Below are 19658 nucleotides of genomic sequence, written 5' to 3' on the forward strand. Positions count from 1 at the left end.
GTAAAAATGATTGATTGGAAATTGCGAGAGAGAGAGAGAAATAGAGAGAGAGAGAGGGAGGTAGGTAGGTAGGTAGGTAGGTAGGTAGATAGATAGATAGATTGATTGAATGAATGAATGAATGGTGTCCTAGTGGCCAGACAGGACATTTCCCAGTGGTTGTCTCCAGTGTGTTCTGTGCCTGCTGTAGGTTCCCTGCTTTGCTTGGTTGCTGTTTCTACGCTTCCCTCTTTTGCCTGTCTCTGGTCATCATGGCTGATGCTTATTGGTGCTGTTTCCGAATTTTTGTTTTTTGTTTTGAGACGGGTGGGCAACACCTGGAGGTAGTGCAATACCAGGGCAACCCTTGACAGTGCCGAGGCGAGCTTCAGACACACTGTCTCGAGCCAAAAATAAGATTAATATCGTGAGTCCAAATAGGGCTTGTATCAGATATTAAGCTGATAAGAACAGAGAGGTTTTATTTCGAGTTTTGAGCATTATTTTGGGTGGGGTGGAACTAATAACAATCGGAGTATCTACAATGAGTCAATATTATACAGAGCTAAGGATACTGTATAGTACAAGGCATTTGCTATTTACAGTGCTACATGTTACATTTGCTATTTACAGTGTTGCCGGTGTACAGTGGATGCCGGTGACATGGGTTACATAGATGTCGCGAGTTGCAGCTATCACGTCGCTGACGCACAGCCGCTTCATCAGTCGTAGGTACTCCCTCGAGCATAGGCGCCGGAGTCCACGGTCGTTGTCGGGGTCCCAGCTCCGAAGGCTCCCATGCTCACCCGGTGGAATCTGCCTTGCAGGCTCTCGTTAACAGGAATGTATTTCTGTTCTTTTTCTCTCCTGGCTGCCTGAAGAGCATCCGGGTGGTTATCGAACACAATGGTGACGTCGTAGATGATGGCTTCCTCGCCTCTCGAAACCACCAGATCCGGGCGTAGACCAGTGTTCCCGACCACTCGGTTCTCACTAATGATGCTGTACCTATTCTGGGCTGCCTTCTTGACTCGTTCCGCTATCGTGTTGTGGCGCTTGGTGTACTCCGGGGAATAGCGTATGCAGTGGTTGCTCACGTGTGGTAGAGTTTCAGGTTGTGTGCCGCACCGCCTGCATCGCTTATCCCCATTCGTCCATGGTCGCGCTCCACTGAGAGGGAGGAGGTTTAGCCGGGCTCGATGTATAAACCGCCAGTCAGGAAATCGTGTGGAGAATCCGGTACGCATGAAGTGAGAACTCGACCGATCGAGGGCCACGCACTCCATAACCTTGCCCTGATTGGCCAGAGAGACGAGTCGGTTGTCATGGTCTTGCTGAATTTGGCCACACAGTGTGCGCATTATTCTGGTCCGGGCTTGGGGTGGGATCGTGATGCTGTCCTTCTGGAGCTGTGGGCCGTCCTGGTTGAAGCTCCACCTGACACCGAGCCGGGAGGAGGCCTTCCTTGCCTCGGTCCAGATGGAACGAAGGCCGCTGCTTGGAGTTCTGAATTCCGCTTCATTTTCGCCAGATAGGTAACTTCCAAGGAGGTCAGGGGTGGGTGGTTGCAGTAGTCGTAGGCGTTTTTCCACTGTGGCGTCTACGGCCTTCTCGGCAAGTCTCCTTGTGACTGGGTCTGGTGATGTCAGTAACTTAAAGGCCGTGTCAATTCGAGCTGCGTCGCTAACATCGGCAGCGAGCGGGATTCCACACGCTCCCTTCCTTGAGCTCCCGTATATGTAGTCCAATGTCGAAGATGCTGGGAGGTAAAGTGTCTGTCTGATGAGGGGGCGGAGTGCACTGTCAAGGCGCTTCCAGTCACTTTTGGAGTTCGAACCCATGCGCGTGGCGAAATTAAGTCCAGGGAACAGGAACGTCCTGACAGCATCCATTCGTTGCCAGGGCGCTAGCGCTGAAGTCATGATCTTGCGGCCCAATTCCATTGCGTCGTCAATGGTGCTGTTGTCGGGCAGGGGGTTGAAGCCGACCGGTCTGCCGAGATACTTGAAAGATTCGTATTGTCCTATTGGTTGTACTGGCGTCCCTTCGATGAAAAACTGTGTGGGCCTCAGTCCAACTGGTTGCACTCCTGAGAGGTGCATCGTTCTACATTTAGTGGGGTTGAGGGAGAGGCCAAGTTTGCCCGCTAGGCGGCTGATAAGGTTCAGATGGTCTTGAAGCTCTTCGGGCGAAGCAGCCATTGGTGTTATGTCGTCAGCATATGCTAGTATGCGGTGCTCGCTGCCCTGGCCTTGCACTTGACGCACCAGCGGATCAATCACCAGATTGAACAGTAGGCCACTCAGTGGGCATCCCTGTCGTATTCCAGCATTTAAAGGTATGAGCGGTGTTGTGCCCTCGCTGCAGATCACTGACGCCGCATTGTTGGTGGAGAGGTCTTTCACTATATGGGAGAACGTATTCCCGGCTCCTGCGGCGCTGGTTGCTTCGATCAGGCATCCGTGGGGAACGGACCCGAAAGCATTAGCAAAATCCAAGAAGGAAGGCAGGCAGAGTTCCTTCCTTGTTGTTCGAGCCTGGTCTAGTCGTTCCTGAAGAACAAAATTGTGCTCCAGGACACCATCGTAGGGGAGGAACCCCTTTTCACACTGTGAGAGCACATCGTTCTCCAGGATCCATGCTCTTAGCCGTGACGCCAGACAGCCAGTGTAGAGCTTCCCAATGGTCCTGCCAAGAGAAATTGGCCGACAGTTTGTCAGGTCTGCGCGGTCCCCTTTCTTGGGAATTAAGATTCTCAACAACTGCATGAGGAACTCAGCTGCGTACACACAACGCCATAACGACATCGTGTCCAGGATAAAGAGCGCTGCTGAGAAAAAATTCTCAGTGAAATGGGAGAACCAGGCCGTTGGAAGCACCCACCTACGACCGGACCTCGTGTTGACTCAAGGAGAAACGGCAATCATTGTGGACGTTGCCATCCCGTTCGAAAATAGAACAGACAGTCTGCAAGCGAAGCGCCGGGAAAAAGAGCAGAAATACGAGCCAGTAAAACAATACCTTCTACAGCGTTTCAACAGAGTCAGCATCGAGGCCGTGATCATCGGCTCTCTCGGATCTTGGGACCCCAACAACGACAGGCTTCTCAAACGGCTTTGCTCAAACAATTACCTGAAAAAGCTCAAGAGACTTGCTGTGTCAGACGTAATTCGACGGTCACGCGACATCTACCACAGCCACATTACCAAGGTTCACTGAGAAGCAGATGTCTTGCAATGTACTCAATTCACGACTGTACAACTTGTAACTAGTAATGAAAGCGCTAACTTGCCATATGTCTGTAAATAATGTCGATAACATTGAATAAATCTCTGTTCTTATCAGCTTAATATCTGATACGAGCCCTATTTGGACTCACGATATTAATCTTATTTTTGGCCCGAGACAGTGTGTCTGAAGCTCGCCTCGGCACTGTCAAGGGTTGCCCTGGTATTGCACTACCTCCAGGTGTAGCCCACCCATCTCAAAACAAAAAACAAAAATTCGGAAACAGCACCAATAAGCATCAGCCATGATGACCAGAGACAGGCAAAAGAGGGAAGCGTAGAAACAACACCAAGCAAAGCAGGGAAACTACAGCAGACATAGACACAGAACACACTGGAGACAACAACTGGGAAATGTCCTGTCTGGCCACTAGGGTACACATTCATTCTATCTATCTATCTATCTATCTATCTATCTATCTATCTATCTATCTATCTATCTATCTATCTATCTATCTACCTATCTACCTATCTATCTACCTATCTACCTACCTACCTACCTACCAATCAATCAATCAATCAATCAATCAATCAATCAATCAATCATCTCGCTCTCTCTCTCTCTCTCTCTCTTTTTTGCAATTTCGAATCAATCATTTTTATCTCAGGGGCCGTGATGCATTAGTACTAACACCCTAGTGTTCCGTACCCATATACCACGATGCCCAAACTGGGGACGTGCCACGCGCGGACGTAGAAGGCGAGATTGCGACAGAAGCGAAAGGGGGAGACGTGCAGTCTATATCTCTTCTCGGTCTTTTGGCGGATACAAGGGAGAAAGAAACACGAGTTCCGTCCACTAACATGCGCATTTCATGCAGTCCGACTATCATTCTAGTGCTTCTTACACGCACCACATCATGTTGAATTTGGCGACGTGACACCCAAGGAGGCAGGTGCCGCGACCGTGACCAGAGCGAAAGATGGACGTGTAATATTTATCGCTTCTCGGCCTTTTGGCTATGATCAAAGTGTGATCGCGAGAGGTCTGAGAGTGGTGGCACCAGTACTCCAAGCGTGTACCGCAGCCGAGGACGAGGCCCGCTTGCGGGTTTGGTTTTATCGCCCCTCGCTCCAAGACAGCCACTCTCGCAGACCGTGCTAAGTAGGTGGCTCGCCACCTACATCCCTCATCAGGGCGTTGAGCACTAGCTGAAGAAGGTCCCTCTTCTGGGCCTGGTTCATTGCCCCCTTCTGAAGCAGCCTGAGCCAGGGTTGGTCACCCAATCACCATGCCGCCGCCCACGTCTCGGGAGAAGCGTCTCCCGACCACCCCTCGCCGTGGAGCGGCCGACATCTCGCCGGCCCCCTCTTCCGCCCAGCAGGACGCTGACAAAGAGGGCTCCACATCGCCAGCCAGGAGACCCAGACGACGCACCACCGACTCCGACCGCCCAGTGGACACAACGGTCATTGTGGGGATTCGAAATGCGAGCGTTTATTGCGCTGACGATGGTGATGAGGATTCGGCTCGCGAGATCTGTCTCACAACTTCCCCCGTCTCCGGAGAGGAGCCATCCTGGCGAGGTGTAGGCGGTGGAGTGTCCTGCGGGGGTCGGCCGATGTACGGCTTGAGGCGAGACACATGGGCGGACTCGGTCGACCGGCGACGATGGTCGGTTGGGTGTTCTACCGGCTCGATGAGGTAAGTGACGTGGGAAAGGGCCCGGACGATTTGGTACGGGCCGACATAGTGGCAAAGGAATTTGGAGGCGAGACCCGGCTTCCGAAGAGGAACCCAAAGCCACACACGCTGCCCAGGACTGTAGACGACGTTCATGTGGGTAGCGTCGTAGCGCTGCTTAGTGGCGGCTTGAACGTCAAATGTGCGGCACCGCGCGATCTGGCGGCACTCTTCAGCACGACAGGTGGCGTCCGCAAGGATGGGGTTAGATATGTTCGGCGCATACGGGAAGAGCGTGTCCATAGTGTGCACGGGTTCACGTCCATACACCAGGTAGAAGAGGCTAAACCGGGTCGTGGACTGGGTGGCAGTGTTGTAGGCATAAACAAGATATGGGAGCAAGTCATCCCAGTTGTCTTGTTGAGGCGTGATGTAGAAAGAGAGCATGTCAGCCAGCGTGTGATTGAATCGTTCTGTTAACCCATTGGTCTGGGGGTGGTACGGGGATGTCAGACGATGAGAAACAGAGCAACTGGAGAGGACCTCGTTGACAACGCGAGCGACAAACTGACAGCCGCGGTCGCTCAGGAGGACTCTTGGCGCGCCGTGTTGCAGGAGGATGCGTTGAAGAAAGAACGCTGCAACCTCTGCCGCCGTAGCAGACGGGAGAGGTGAGGCGACGACAAACCTGGTTGCGTGGTCGACTGCAGTCACGATCCAGCGGTTACCAGAGGCAGACAACGGTAGCGGGCCGAAAAGGTCAATCCCAATGCGTTCAAAAGGATGCTCAGGGGGAGGTAACGGGTGGAGGGCAACGGCGGACGAAGAGGTTGTCTTCCGTTTTTGACAGAGCTGGTAGGAAAGAACATATTTGTCGATGCTTTTGTACAGGCGCGGCCAAAAGAACTTTCGGCGAATTCGCTCGTATGTTTTGAAAAACCCTAAATGCCCTGCAGTTGGGTCGTCGTGAAATACTTGCAGTATCCTGCCGTGAAGATGTCGGAGTACAACCAGCAGAAGCCGGTCGCCTTCGGGCGTGTAGTTTCTCTTGTAGAGCACACCGTCTTGCAGTACGAAATGTTGGCTTCTGCGAACGAATTTTTTGTCAGCAGACGGAATAGAGCCGTTAAGATGACAAATGAGCTTCCGGGCCGATTCATCCTTAAGTTGTTCAACGGCGAAGTTGTCTGGATCAATCTGAGAAAGACACATGATGTCTTCGTAGGAAAGAGATGTGTGAGAGTCATCGATGGCGAGGGAACAGCGGGACAGGGCGTCGGCATCCTGATGTTTTTTGCCTGACTTACATTGCACTAAAAAGTCGAACTCCTGTAAACGGAGGGCCCACCGTCCAAGGCGTCCAGAAGGATCTTTTAGAGAAGCCAGCCAGCACAACGCGTGGTGATCGGTTATCACTTTGAAATGACGTCCGTAGAGGTATGGCCGAAACTTTCCTATAGCCCAGACGACCGCGAGGCATTCTTTTTCGGTTGCAGAGTAATTTTTTTCCGCTTTACTCAGCGTCCGACTGGCGTACGCGAGTGCGTGCTCCATAGGAGCCCCAGGTTCTCTCTGGGCGAGAACGGCGCCTAATCCCGCACCACTGGCGTCCGTGTGCAACTCGACGGGGAGAGAGGGGCAAAAGTGTCTTAGGATGGGGGCGGTGGTGAGAACTGCTTTTAGTTGCTCAAAGGCGGTGTTCGCCTCTGAATTCCAGATGAAGGTTGCATCACCGGAGAGGAGTGCAGTGAGAGGTGCTGCGATGTGTGCATAACCTTTGATGAAGCGCCGGAAATACGAAGAGAGTCCCAAAAAGCTGCGGAGCTCTTTGACGCAAGTCGGTGTAGGGAAATTAGACACGGCCCGTATCTTGTCGGGATCAGTGGAGGTCCCCTCCGCGGAGACGATGTGGCTAAGCATTTTAATTCGTTCAAAACCGAATTGGCATTTCTTCCGGTTGAGCTGGAGGCCTGCCCTTTGGAACGCGGAGAACACTGACTCCAGGCGATGCAAGTGATCCTCAAACGTTTCAGAGAAGACGACAACGTCGTCCAGGTAACACAGGCAGGTTTTCCAGCGAAGACCTCTGAGGACACTATCTATCCATCATACGCTCAAACGTTGCCGGAGCGTTACAAAGGCCGAACGGCATGACGTTAAACTCAAATAGGCCGTCAGGAGTGACGAAGGCGGTCTTCGGCTTGTCTTCCTCCGCCATGGGAATTTGCCAATACCCAGATCGAAGGTCAAGCGACGAAAAGTTATTGGCTCCCTGCATAGAATCGAGGGCGTCGTCGATTCTGGGCATTGGGTAGACATCCTTGCAAGTAATCTTGTTAAGCCTACGGTAGTCGATGCAGAATCGAATAGAACCATCTTTTTTGGGAACCAAGACTACGGGGGACGACCAAGTACTCGATGACGGGCGAATTATCCCTTTAGACAGCATCTGTGTAACTTCCTGTTCGATGGTTTGACGCTCAGCGGGGGAAACGCGGTACGGACGTTGGCGGAGAGGTTTATCGGTCGTCGTCTTGATCGCATGCTCAACGTTGCGTGCAACGCCAAGAGGGGACTTATCAAGGTCGAACAAGTCGGTGAATTTGCGCAGCAGAGACAATAATTCAGCTTTTTGCTCCTGATCAAGAGTAGAGGACACCATCGGGGCAAGGGCCGAGTCGTCAATCTGCAGCAGGGCTGTTCCCACATGTGCCTCGTCAATGTTGGTAACTGTGCCAAAATCCACAAGCTAGCAGGTTGCGACGACAAAACCGGCAGGCAAAAGAACAGGCTCCAGAAGTGTGTTGGTAACAGGGAAGAAAGTATTCCCACCGGCGAGACGTAAAAGAGAGAATGGAGCGATGAGACCTCTGCGAGATAGGGTATCTTGGTTCGGAGACAATATGACGTCGACGTACGATGGTGCGAGTAGCGAACAAACGGGTACGAAGGACGTAGCACGAGGCACAAGCACAATGTCTTCTGTAGCATGTAATTTGAATAGCCCACGGTCCTCCGAGTTTCGGTAGGCAGGTTGTGTAGGTAACGAGATCTCACTCCGGGCATGATCAATAACAGCTTTGTTCTCTTCAAGGTAATCGCAGCCCAAGATGACATCATGTGATGATGAGGGGAGCACTCGAAATGCCACAGGATAACTTACGTCGGAAATAGTGACGCGAGCAGTGCAGGTACCAAAGGGACGGGAGATACTATTAAATGCTGACTTCAGACAGGCTCCACCGGCAAACGTCACCTTACGTAGCTTCTTGCACATGTCCAATGAGAGTACGGAAACAGATGAACCGGTATCGATCAATGCAGAGCAGGGGCTTCCATCAATAATGACATTAACGCAATTGCGGGGGCGATAGGGAGGAACATTTGCAGATGAAGCGAATTGTGCAGTGCGACCTCCAGGAACTGCATTTACGTGTTTCCCCGTGGAGGGGGCGACGCAAGACGAACCGGGCTGCGCGAAAGGGATCTCCGTTGGCGACCAGGGGACCGTGAGCGTCGTGGGCTGGAAGCGTACCGAGCAGCTTGGGCGTCGCCACTGGACATGCCCTTGGAGCCGTAATAGGAGTATCCAAGAGGGCGGTCTGGAAGATGTTCATCGGCAAAGGAAGACGGTTGCGTGTATCGATGGCCGGACCAATATTGTTCCCGTTGGCGTCTTCTGCAGAACCTCATAATGTGCCCTGGTATCCCACAGTAATAACAAGTAAGCTGGCGTCTCGGCCGAGCAGCCGGCATAGGGGCAGAAGCGTGAGGGTACGGCGGCGCGTTGTGTTCCTGTGTTACAGCGGCGATCGTAGGCTTCGGTAGGTAAACTTCGGACAAATTAGCTCGGACAGCATCTGCATACGACAGGTGACGAGTCGGCGGCGATGATTGCGCGAGGGCGTTTGCAATTTCCTCGTGTACGATAGACTGCACCAAGGATGCGGGCTCCTGCGAAGTTCTGTAGCTGGTTCTAGCTACTGCTTTGGCAACTTCTTCCCGGACAATCTCACGGATCAGAAGGCGCAGATCACTGAGCGACGATGTACCATTCGTTGGCCCATAACTAACGTACGTTTCCCGATGTCGAAGATTTCTAGCATCCTGGAGTTTCTTGCAGAAATCGATGATATCTGTTACAGTAGCGAGGTCTTTGCTCACAATCAGCTGGAAAGCGTCCTCGCGAATGCCCCTGAGGATGCAGCGGATCTTCTCGGCATCAGTCATATCCGGGTTACAACGTTTGCAAAGGGACAGGACGTCTTCAATATAAGACATGTAGGACTCTTCGTTCTGCTGGATCCGGGAGGAAAGCTTCTCTTCAGCGTCTAGCTTTCTAAATGCCGGTCTGCCGAAAAGATCGCGGAAGCGGCTTGCAAATTGTCCCCAGTCTCTGAATTCTCCCTCGTGGTTGAGGAACCATGTCTTCGCTACACCGCAAAGGTAAAAAGCAACTGTATAAGGAAGCAGGAGACGTCCGTAAGGATCGGTGGCAAACCATTTAATGACAGTAATGGCGGAAGAGAAGATCGAGGGCGGAAGCTCACGAGCTCCCGTGTCCCTGCAATCCTGTCGTCTTCCTTAACACTCCCCGGCGCGGAAGTACAAGTCAATCAGCTTCCAATTTGTAGAGAAGTTGTACTGGCCGGCTTACGGTTTTCCCTCCTGGCAAGTTGATTCTACAGGATCTAACCCTTCCATCTGGGCTCTGTGTTACGTGACTCACACGTCCTAGAGGCCACGATGTTCGCGGCCTTGACTCTGCAGCAATGAGTACTAGGTCCCCGACGGCGACGCTGTGTGATGGTACGGGCTTGCAGACGTTGGCCGATCTCAGGAGGAGGATGTACGTTTTAACCCACTTCTTCCAGCATTGATGAGTCAATTCTTCCCTATACGTCCACCGGCGTCTCAACTGTTGGGCTGTAGATGTTGTTCCTGCTTCGGGTTCGCGACACGGAAGCGCGGTGAGCCTTTGCCCAATCAGAAAGTGTGACGGCGTGACGGCAGAAAGGTCGTCTGGATCTTCGGACAGATACGTCAGAGGCCGAGAATTCATCACCGCCTCCACCTCTGTGAGAACGGTAGAGAGTTCTTCGTAGCGGAGGGCGCTTCGACCCAGGACTGTACGCAGGCAGGTTTTGGTACTGCGAATCAGGCGTTCCCAAAACCCACCCCACCATGCTCCTCGCTCCACTATGAATTTCCAGGTGATCCGTCGTGCAGTCAAGAATACGTTTACCTGAGCGTTTTGTGACAACCAGGCAGGGGTGAGTTCGCGACTGGCTCGCTTGAATGTCCGAAAATTGTCTGAATATATAGTGGCGGGTACGCCCCGTCTTGATACGAACCTTCTAAGAGCCATTAGGAAATCCTCGGTAGTCATAGACTTCGTCAGCTCTAGGTGAACAGCCCTAGTGACGGCACAGGTAAAAATCAGGATGTAGCACTTTCTTCCGCCGCCTTTTGAACACTTGTAGTACAGTGGACCCGCAAAATCGGTGCCTGTCACTTCAAATGGTGCGGACTGTGACAAGCGGTCTCGTGGTAGCGGAGCGGTAACTTCTGTGCACGCCTGAACCTTTGCTCGTCGGCAAGTGCGACATCCATTTAGGATCCTCTTCACAGCCTGACGACCACGGAGAACCCAGTACTCTTCCCGAAGCGCGGCGAGTGTCTCCTGAACTCCAGCATGCAGAAGCCTGACATGAGCCCGGAAAACTAAAAGAGCGGTGAACGGGTGGTCAGCGGGAATGACGATGGGATGCCTCTGGGTTTCTTCAAAATCGCTGTACTGAAGGCGGCCCGTCAAACGGAGAACACCATCGTCATCATGGAAGACAGACACGTTTTGTAAGGACTTGTGCACCGCGGGATGAGAACCGAAATTTTGACGCTGTGCCGCTGTGACCCAGTATGTTTCCGCTGCAACTACCTCGGCGGCCGTCAAAGGCCCCCTCCTTTCGGCTGTGGTATGCCTACAGTTGTGCAGAAATCTTGACACCCAAGCGGTAACTCTCAGCAGCCGGTGGAGCGAACTGTATTTGGCAACATCCATTAGGGTAGTAGTAGCCAAGATGGGTACGCAGCACGCCGTCTGGGCCTTTGTTTCGTTTCGTACCTCGACGCAGGGTTCATCCGGAGTACGCCACGCTGGAGGCCAAGACTCTTGATCCATAAGCCACGAGGGCCCCTGCCACCATGCACTGTTGTTCAGCAATTGGAGGCATGAAGTGCCTCTCGTGAGAAGATCCGCGGGATTTTCTTTGCCGGGGCAGTGACGCCACTGACTAGGCTCCGTACCAGCCCGTATTTCCGACACCCGGTTCTGTACAAAAGGTTTCCAGTCGTTCGTCGATCCGTAAATCCAGTAGAGTGCTATCTCAGAGTCCGTCCATAACACCGTGGGTACGGTGGACAGAGATAACGTCGTCTGTAAGAATCTCATAAGCCTGGTCGCGATGACGGCACCCATTAACTCGAGTCTCGGTAAGGAGACCGTTTTGACCGGGGCCACCCGAGACTTTGCCAAAAGAAGATCCGCACTGTAATGACCGTCCCTGTCGAGCGTCACCAGGTATGCGGCCGCACCGTATGCTCGCGGACTCGCGTCGCAAAACATATGCAGCGCGATGCTGCCCTCCGACATCTTCCCGCCGAGCCGCCGTGGTAACGAGACGCGAGACAATAAAGGCACCTGCTGGCACCAAGACGACCACACTCCCATCAGGTCTTCTGGTAGTTCTTCGTCCCAACTCATCTTGGAGAGCCAAATCCGTTGTAGCAAAATCTTGGCTGTCAACACGAAAGGCGCCACATAGCCCAAGGGATCATAAATGCGAGCCACTGCTTGCAGTACATACCGTTTGGTATTCGACCGTTGCTCCAGGAACTCCGATATTGACTTCAACGGATACCGAATTTCATCTGTCTCGATATCCCAAACGATTCCTAGGACCTTCCTTAGTGGCGACGTGGTCGAACTTCCTGTCCCATCGGCGTCAAAGGTAGCCCGGAGATGAGCATCATTGCTCGTCCACTTAACCAGTTTCATGCCCGCGTCGCGGAAGATTTGCCGCGACTCGTGGTAAACAGTAAGTGCCTCTTCCGGCGATGGCATACCAACAACGAGGTCGTCCACATAGAAATGGCTGGAAAGTAAGGACGCCGTGCGTGGGTATGTCTCTTCTGCTGCTCTCAGGTGGTGACGTATAGTGGCCGCGAGAAGAAAGGGACTGGACTTGGCTCCAAAAGGCACTCGTGTCATGCGCCAGATTTCTACTGGGGGCAACGGTTCGCCTGCTCGTGGCGTCGTGGCATACCACAGAAAACGCAAACAATCTCGGTCAGCACTGTCCAGCACGATCTGTAAAAACGCCTTCTCTATATCCGCTGTGAGAGCCACATGATAAGATCGAAACCGCAACAGCAATTGCAGAACGTCAGGGTTAAGGTTAGGGCCGGCGTGAAGAGCTTCGTTGAGAGAGAGAGAACCGTGAGCCTTCGACGAGGCATCAAACACAATTCGAACCTTTGTTGTCTCGCGGTCCCTTCGGATGACTGCGTGGTGCGGCATATAATACAGAGGCCCGGCCACCAACTCCGGTTGTAGGACCCGTTCAGCGTGTTGAAGACGCAAATACTGACGTATGGTGGAATCATATTCTTCCAGCAACGTTTGGTCTCTCCGTAATCTTTTGATGGTACTATCCAGCCTCTGGACCGCCAGCTTCTTGTTGTCACCCAATGCTTCAGGCGCTTCCGACTTCCAAGGCAAGCGCACGGTGTAACGACCGTTTAACAACTGCGCTGTGGACCGGAACTTGCGCAGGACAGTGTCACAGTCGGAGTCGGACTGGTGGCGATCAGTTATGCCCAAATGCTCTAACTCCCAAAAGGCGGAGAGTTGCTGGTCGATGACGTTGGTATCTTCCTGGTGCACCTCAACATGGAGAACATGAACCGACGGGATGCGACAGTGACCACCGCTGGCATTTCTGCCTGAGCCTTGAATCGTCCACCCAAACAGAGTTTCAACAGCCACCAGGTAATCTGATAAACGGGCGGTTGCTCCAGTCACAACTCCCCAATAAAAGTCCGCTCCAATCAATAATGAAATATCGGTGGGAGATGAGGGCTCGTCAGCAAGCTGTAGACCCATATTCTTGACGTGTTGCGCTGAATGCGAATCGAGAACAGGCAATCCATCGGAGCAGATGTCGGGGTATTCAACCGCCTCGATTGCCATACATGACGCCGAAAATTGGCTGCGCAAGAGAACCCGCACGCATCGATACTTCGTGCAGCTTGACGCAGTGTTTCCAAGGGCCCCAACATGCAAATCTTCGGATCGAAGCAGTGTACATCCGAGCTTCGTCGACACATCCTGTCGAATAAAACTGCGTTGGCTGCCGCCATCCAGAAGTATGCGTGCGAGACTTCTCCGGCCATCAGTTCCTTCAATCCACACCTTGGCTGTTTGCAGAAGGACCGCCGCGCCTTGCAAAACGGCAGAGGATGACGAAAGAGATGTCACAACAGTTCCCGTAGACGCATGCACCGTCGACGGCTCTTGTGCTGTAGACTGAGACGACTGCGGGGACTGCTCAGTGCTGGACGAGTTGACTCCGGGGCACAGTTGAGTAAGATGACGTCTATGGCAGCGATCACACTGCAAGACCCGCCTTACCCTGCAATCCTTCGATATGTGCGACCGTCGTCCGCAAAGGAAACACCTGCCCTCCCGGCGCAGGATCAGTCGTACTTCCTCAGGGCTCAAACCAGCAGTGCATCCCTCCAATCGATGCTGTCCGGACTTGCAAAGCACACACGTAGGAGTGCTTGGGGCAGCCATTGCAGATGCTGGATCTGAGACAGAAGACGCGGTTGCTGTCAGCGAAGATGCAGAGGCTGGGGTCGGCTCCCTACGCTTGGGAACGTCATCTGCCTCCCTTCGGGCTCGTTCCCGACATTCAATCTCATTCTCCAGGAAATCTAGTAGGGATGATAAAGAGTCGCCGTTGGTGTCCTTGCCTTTGTCCTTGGTTCGGTAGAAGTCCATTTCGAGGTCTCTAGGAATCTTCTTCAAGATGACCTGCCGAAGCGGAATTGCGTATTGTGCTGTCGTAACATTTAGGCTCTCCAGGTTCCTGATGCGCACTGTAACAGTCTCGTGGAGCTCACGCAACCCCTTTACGTCGGTGCTGGACCGAACAGTCCTGAGCTCGAAAAGGCGCCCCATGTTTTCGGTCACAAGAAGGTCGTCCTTCCCAAATCGCTTCTGAAGTATGTCCACGGCAGTCGTGTAGTTCTCATCGCTAATCGAGAGACCTTCAATGGCACGGGCTGCTGGCCCAGAAACGAGAGAGACCAGGTACTTCAGCTTGTTGACATCAGTGAGACGTTCGTTTTCATGAATACTCGCACGGAACTGGTCCCAGAACCCCTGCCATTTAGATAGGTCGCCGCTAAAGGTGTCGATCCGCAGCTTCGGTAGAGTGACTCCGGTAGAGTGACTCCGATCTCCTGAGGAGGATCGTCGAGGTCCCGTAGCATCAACGCCGTCGCCTGCGGGAGCCAAAGATCGGGATGCGGTCGTGGAGTCTAGTGCGGAACACACTTGGAACTTGATCGCCGTGACTGACTCGAGGTATTGATCGCAGGAATTACACTCGCTCTCTATCAATTCCTCCGGTATGAGACCCTGAACCTCTCGGTCCTTTTCTTTCAAGGTAGCCCACTTCGTTTCCAAAACCGTCAAGGTTTGCTTCAGTTGCTCTCTGGGAAGAGGGGTCGTAGTCAAAAGCGTCTTCAGATCGTTCACCGTTCGGGTTATCGACGACCTGGCCTGACTTCGAAATTTCCTTACGCGATCAAGATCCTCCATTTCCTTACCAGCGATGAGAGTCGGTGCGTCCTTATAGCCTCCTCAATGCTTCCTAGTCGTAAGTTGACCCAGCGAGTCCCGGGTTTCGGCACCAGTGTATAAGGAAGCAGGAGACGTCCGTAAGGATCGGTGGCAAACCATTTAATGACAGTAATGGCGGAAGAGAAGATCGAGGGCGGAAGCTCACGAGCTCCCGTGTCCCTGCAATCCTGTCGTCTTCCTTAACAGCAACATTAATAAGTTTGCTCCCATCGTCCCACCTGTTGTGGCGGCAGACGCGACCGAATTCGTCTAGCCAATCGTCGACGTCTTGGCCGTCGAGGCCGCTGAAGGAGGGAGGGTCACGTTGCCTTACGACAGGAGCGGCAGATGCCGATGTTGTGGCCTGCGTGGCCGGAACAGTACCGTTACCAGCTGCGACGGCTGGAGCACTGGTGGCCATGAACAGTTCCAGGAAGAAGTTCCGGGGTGCGGGCTGCCTTGAGGAAGGGATCGATGAACGCACCTCCACCAAATTTTGGGGATTCGAAATGCAAGCGTTTATTGCGCTGACGATGGTGATGAGGATTCGGCTCGCGAGATCTGTCTCACACCATCTCTGGCACCGACGGTCCGCATCCTCTCTCTGGATCTTGCTGGGACTCCCCCGATGATCTGACAGGCCCCTGTGACCCTCTACAGTCACCACAGCGTCGTACCCCTCTACACTACGGCGTGGTGCCGGCCTCTACGTCCTCCATGAGGACTCCGGCATCTGAGAACCTGCCGGGCTGTACGTCCCGCCTGCATGTCCTCGACTTGACGACCCCTGCAACCGACCAGTGCGGGTTACGCCCCTGCAGTCCTATATACAACCTGCAGCCCCGTAGCCCTTTACACTGCGGGGAGGGACCGGTTTCTATATCCTCTGTGAGGATGCCGACCCCTGGGACGACACCTGCCGCATGCACGGAAGAGCCCAACGTGGACAACGATGCCGGAAGCCCGCCCGCGGCCATCGGACACCGACAGCCTGAACGGAGCGATAGCGACATGACCGTATTCTTCCCCCTACCTGACCACTTTTGCTGCACCGAAATGGAGTGCTCAAGAGCCTTCAGAAGCGAAGCCTGGACCTCCCAGAGGGCTTCCCTGAAGCGACACCTGGAACAAGAACGCGGCATACGAATATCATCCTTTACATATGCGTGCTCAACATGCTCGGCATCACTTGGCAAACGACCAACGCAGCAAATGGCGCAGCACGTGTGCTCACGTCGGCAAACAGCCAACAGCCGCAAGAGGTCCTTCGCCTTCAAGTGCAGTCGCTGTGGTGTCAGCTTCCCATCACGAAAAGGGCGAGATAACCACGAAAGCATGCACCGACGACGAGAAGCACGTGAGCGTCTCACCACGGATCGAAGACCCTCGGGCCACGCCACGTGGCCTCCCTGTGACAATGCCGCTACCACGGAACCGTGCCGGACCCCCGGCGATTCAAGCTGCTTGGAGCCCTTCTCCCACAGCGAACACGACAGCTTACCTCACTCGGAGTCACGTAGGCCCCGACTTCCAAATGACGAGCCAATTGCACGAGATGCAGCTGCGTGTGCGTCTCAGGGCTCCTTACCCTCAACATGCACTATCTCCAAGGCGCCGTCCGACGAAGCAGCAAGGAACACCCCGAGTGATGCAACGATGCACTCCCACACGCCTAACCTGGACAACATGTCGGAACAATCTCCCTCAAACACTGATCCCGAAGCTTTCCGGGAGCATCGGTCCGAGAATCATCACCATGAACTTCCCGCTGAGTGCGCCTCCGCAGAAGCAACCGAGGAGATGCCCGTACCAGACAATGCAGAAGAACGTCCAACTATGGATAATACATCCACAGCAAACAGCACGATCCACATTAACAACCAACCAGAGCTCGAGCAGGATGCCGGGTACAGGGCTTCCCTCACGAGCACTGCAGGCGAGGAAGGCACGCAGACACAGGAGGAAAATGTACCAAGAACAAGTGGAGTGGAGGAACCACTGATACGCAGTAATGACATGTACGTGCTTGCTGAGCATCTAAACGCCCTCCGCGGCATCAACCATGACCCAGTGAATGACACGACCTGGAAGCGCTTTGAAGACATTCTGGAGAATACAACGAAAGCCGTATCAGAATTTGTCAGGCTTCCGGCTCCCAGAAGCGGCACGTACCGCCCTATCAACGTAGGCAACCCCAAAGATATACAAGCCTGCTACAGACGAAACCGCCGGCAAGCGGTTCGTCTCATCGCCAACGGCCCACCCTCACCATGCGACGTCGGAATGACTGAGACCACCCGACACTTTCAAACCGTGTGGGACCACCGTGAACACGACAGCCCAGGAATAGAAAGGCCCAAGGCACCAGAAGAGGTGAACCTGAGCCCCTTTACATCGGAGGAGGTAGAGAGCCGTCTCAAGAAATGCGAAAATACCGCTCCCGGGGATGACAGGCTCACCTACAGGCACTGGCGTTCCGCTGACCCCCACTGCCGATTCCTCGCAGCAACCTTCAACCTGTGCCTGAAGTACCGGAGAGTGCCAACCTGCTGGAAGACGTCACGGACAATACTAATACACAAGAAAGGGGACCGCGCAGACCTGACAAATTGGAGGCCGATATCTCTTGGCAGCACCCTTGGGAAACTCTACACTGGCTGTCTCGCGTCACGGCTAAGAGCATGGATCCTGGAGAACGATGTGCTCTCACAATGCCAAAAGGGTTTCCTCCCCTACGATGGTGTCCTGGAGCACAATTTTATCCTCCAGGAACGACTAGACCAGGCTCGAACAAGGAAGGAACTGTGCCTGGCCTTCTTGGATTTTGCCAATGTTTTCGGGTCCGTTCCCCACGGATGCCTGATCGACGGAACCAGCGCCGCAGGAGCCGGGAATACGTTCTCCAAGATAGTGAAAGACCTCTACACCAACAACGAGGCGTCAGTGATCTGCAGCGAAGGCACAACACCGCTCATACCCGTGAACGCTGGAATACGACAAGGATGCCCTCTGAGTGGCCTACTGTTCAATCTGGTGATTGATCCGTTGGTGCGTCAAGTGCAAGGCCAGGGCAGCGAGCACCGCATACTAGCATATGCTGACGACATAACACCAATGGCGGCTTCACCCGAAGAGCTTCAAGATCACCTGGACCTTATCAGCCGCCTAGCGTGGAAAATTGGCCTCTCCCTCAACCCTACCAAATGTAGAACGATGCACCTCTCAGGAGTGCAACCAGTTGGACTGAGGCCCACACAGTTTTTCATCGAAGGGATGCCAGTGCAACCAATAAGAGAATACGAATCTTTCAAGTATCTCGGCAGATCCGTCGGCTTCAACCCACTACCCGACAACAGCACCATTGACGATGCAGTGGAACTGGGCCGCAAGATCTTGACCTCAGTGCTAGCGCCCTGGCAACGAATGTATGCTGTCAAGACGTTCCTGTTCCCTGGACTTAATTTCGCCATGCGCATGGGATCGAACTCCAAAAGCGACTGGAAGCGTCTTGACAGTGCACTCCGCCCCCTCATCAGGTAGACACTTTACCTCCCAGCATCTTCGACATTGGACTACATATATGGGAGCTCAAGGAAGGGAGCATGTGGAATCCCGCTCGCTGCCGATGTTAGCGGCGCAGCTCGAATTGACACCGCCTTTAAGTTGCTGACATCACCAGATCCAGTCACCAGGAGACTTGCCGAGAAGGCCGTAGACGCCACAGTGGAAAAACGCCTGCGACAACTGCAACCACCCACTCCCGACCTCTTTGGAAGTTACCTCTCTGGCGAAAATGAAGCGGAATTCAGGACTCCAAGCAGCGGCCTACGTTCAATCTGGACCGAGGCAAGGAAGGCCTCCTCCCGGCTCAATGTCAGGTGGAGCTTCAACCAGGACGGCCCACAGCTCGACAAGGACAACACCACCATCCCACCCCAAGGCCGGACCAAAATAATGCGCACATTGTGTGGCCAAATTCAGCAAGACCGTGACAACCGGCTCGTCTCCCTGGCCAACCAGGGAAAGGTCATGGAGTGTGTGGCCCTCGATCGCTCGAGTTCCCACTTCATGCGTACCGGATTCTCCACACGATTCCCTGACTGGCGGTTTATACATCGAGCTCGGCTAAACCTCCTCCCTCTCAATGGAGCACAGCCATGGACGAATGGTGATAAGCGATGCAGGCGGTGCGGCGCACAACCCGAAACTCTGCCACATGTGAGCAACCACTGCATGCGCTATTCCCCGGAGTACACCAAACGCCACAACACGATAGTCGAACGAGTCAAGAAGGCAGCCCAGAACAGGTACAGCATCATTAGTGAGAACCGAGTGGTCGGGAACACTGGTCTACGCCCGGATCTGGTGGTCTCGAGAGGCGAGGAAGCCATCATCTACGACGTCACCATCGTCTTCGATAACCTCCCGGATGCTCTTCAGGCAGCCAGGAGAGAAAAAGAACAGAAATACATTCCTGTGAAAGAGAGCCTGCAAGGCAGATTCCACCGGGTGACCGTCGAAGCAGTGGTAATTGGGAGCCTTGGAGCTGGGACCCTGACAACGACCGTGGACTGCGACGCCTATGCTCGAGGGAGTACTTACGACTGATGAAGAGGCTGCGCGTCAGCGACGTGATAGCTGCAACTCGGGACATCTATGTAACCCATGTCACCGGCATCCAGCAAACGAGGCCAATGTAAATACTGTAAATACCGTAATAATGTAAATACTCCACCGTAACACTGTAAATAGCACATGTAACATGTAACACTATAAATAGCAAATGTCTCCCACTATACAATATTCTTAGCATTGTATAACATTGATTCATTGTAGATACCTCAAATGTTAGTACTTC

The 19658-nt window shown here is 53.5% G+C and overlaps 3 protein-coding genes and 2 pseudogenes across 3 annotated transcripts; 3 read left to right on the plus strand and 2 right to left on the minus strand.

Annotated features, from left to right (window-relative positions):
• Positions 1-301: 301 nt before the first annotated feature.
• LOC135372913 (U2 spliceosomal RNA) lies at positions 302-474 on the minus strand (annotated as a pseudogene).
• A 2819-nt stretch (positions 475-3293) lies between these two features.
• LOC135372983 (U2 spliceosomal RNA) lies at positions 3294-3463 on the plus strand (annotated as a pseudogene).
• A 6039-nt stretch (positions 3464-9502) lies between these two features.
• Positions 9503-14779, minus strand: LOC135372826 (uncharacterized). Its single transcript, XM_064606286.1, has one exon. The coding sequence runs from the start codon at positions 14777-14779 to the stop codon at positions 9503-9505; it is 5277 nt and encodes a 1758-aa protein (XP_064462356.1).
• A 738-nt stretch (positions 14780-15517) lies between these two features.
• Positions 15518-18340, plus strand: LOC135372827 (uncharacterized). Its single transcript, XM_064606287.1, has one exon. It carries the CDS (start codon positions 15518-15520, stop codon positions 18338-18340), a length of 2823 nt encoding a protein of 940 aa, XP_064462357.1.
• Positions 18341-18402: 62 nt separating this feature from the next.
• LOC135372828 (uncharacterized) lies at positions 18403-19408 on the plus strand. Its single transcript, XM_064606288.1, has 2 exons — positions 18403-18427; positions 18480-19408. The coding sequence occupies exons 1-2, from the start codon at positions 18403-18405 to the stop codon at positions 19406-19408; spliced, it is 954 nt and encodes a 317-aa protein (XP_064462358.1).
• Positions 19409-19658: the final 250 nt, after the last annotated feature.

Source organism: Ornithodoros turicata, unplaced genomic scaffold (genome assembly GCF_037126465.1).
Source record: "Ornithodoros turicata isolate Travis unplaced genomic scaffold, ASM3712646v1 Chromosome17, whole genome shotgun sequence".
Lineage (NCBI taxonomy): Eukaryota > Metazoa > Arthropoda > Arachnida > Ixodida > Argasidae > Ornithodoros > Ornithodoros turicata.

What these genes read in the sequence shown, in the direction of transcription:
- LOC135372826 (XM_064606286.1), bottom strand. Translation starts at nt 14,779, where the DNA reads ATGGAGGATCTTGATCGCGTAAGGAAATTTCGAAGTCAGGCCAGGTCG.
- LOC135372827 (XM_064606287.1), top strand. Translation starts at nt 15,518, where the DNA reads ATGAGGACTCCGGCATCTGAGAACCTGCCGGGCTGTACGTCCCGCCTG.
- LOC135372828 (XM_064606288.1), top strand. Translation starts at nt 18,403, where the DNA reads ATGTGGAATCCCGCTCGCTGCCGAT. An exon ending in GAATCCCGCTCGCTGCCGAT is followed by an intron (nt 18,428 to 18,479) that starts GTTAGCGGCGCA and finishes TGACATCACCAG; the next exon opens with ATCCAGTCACCAGGAGACTT.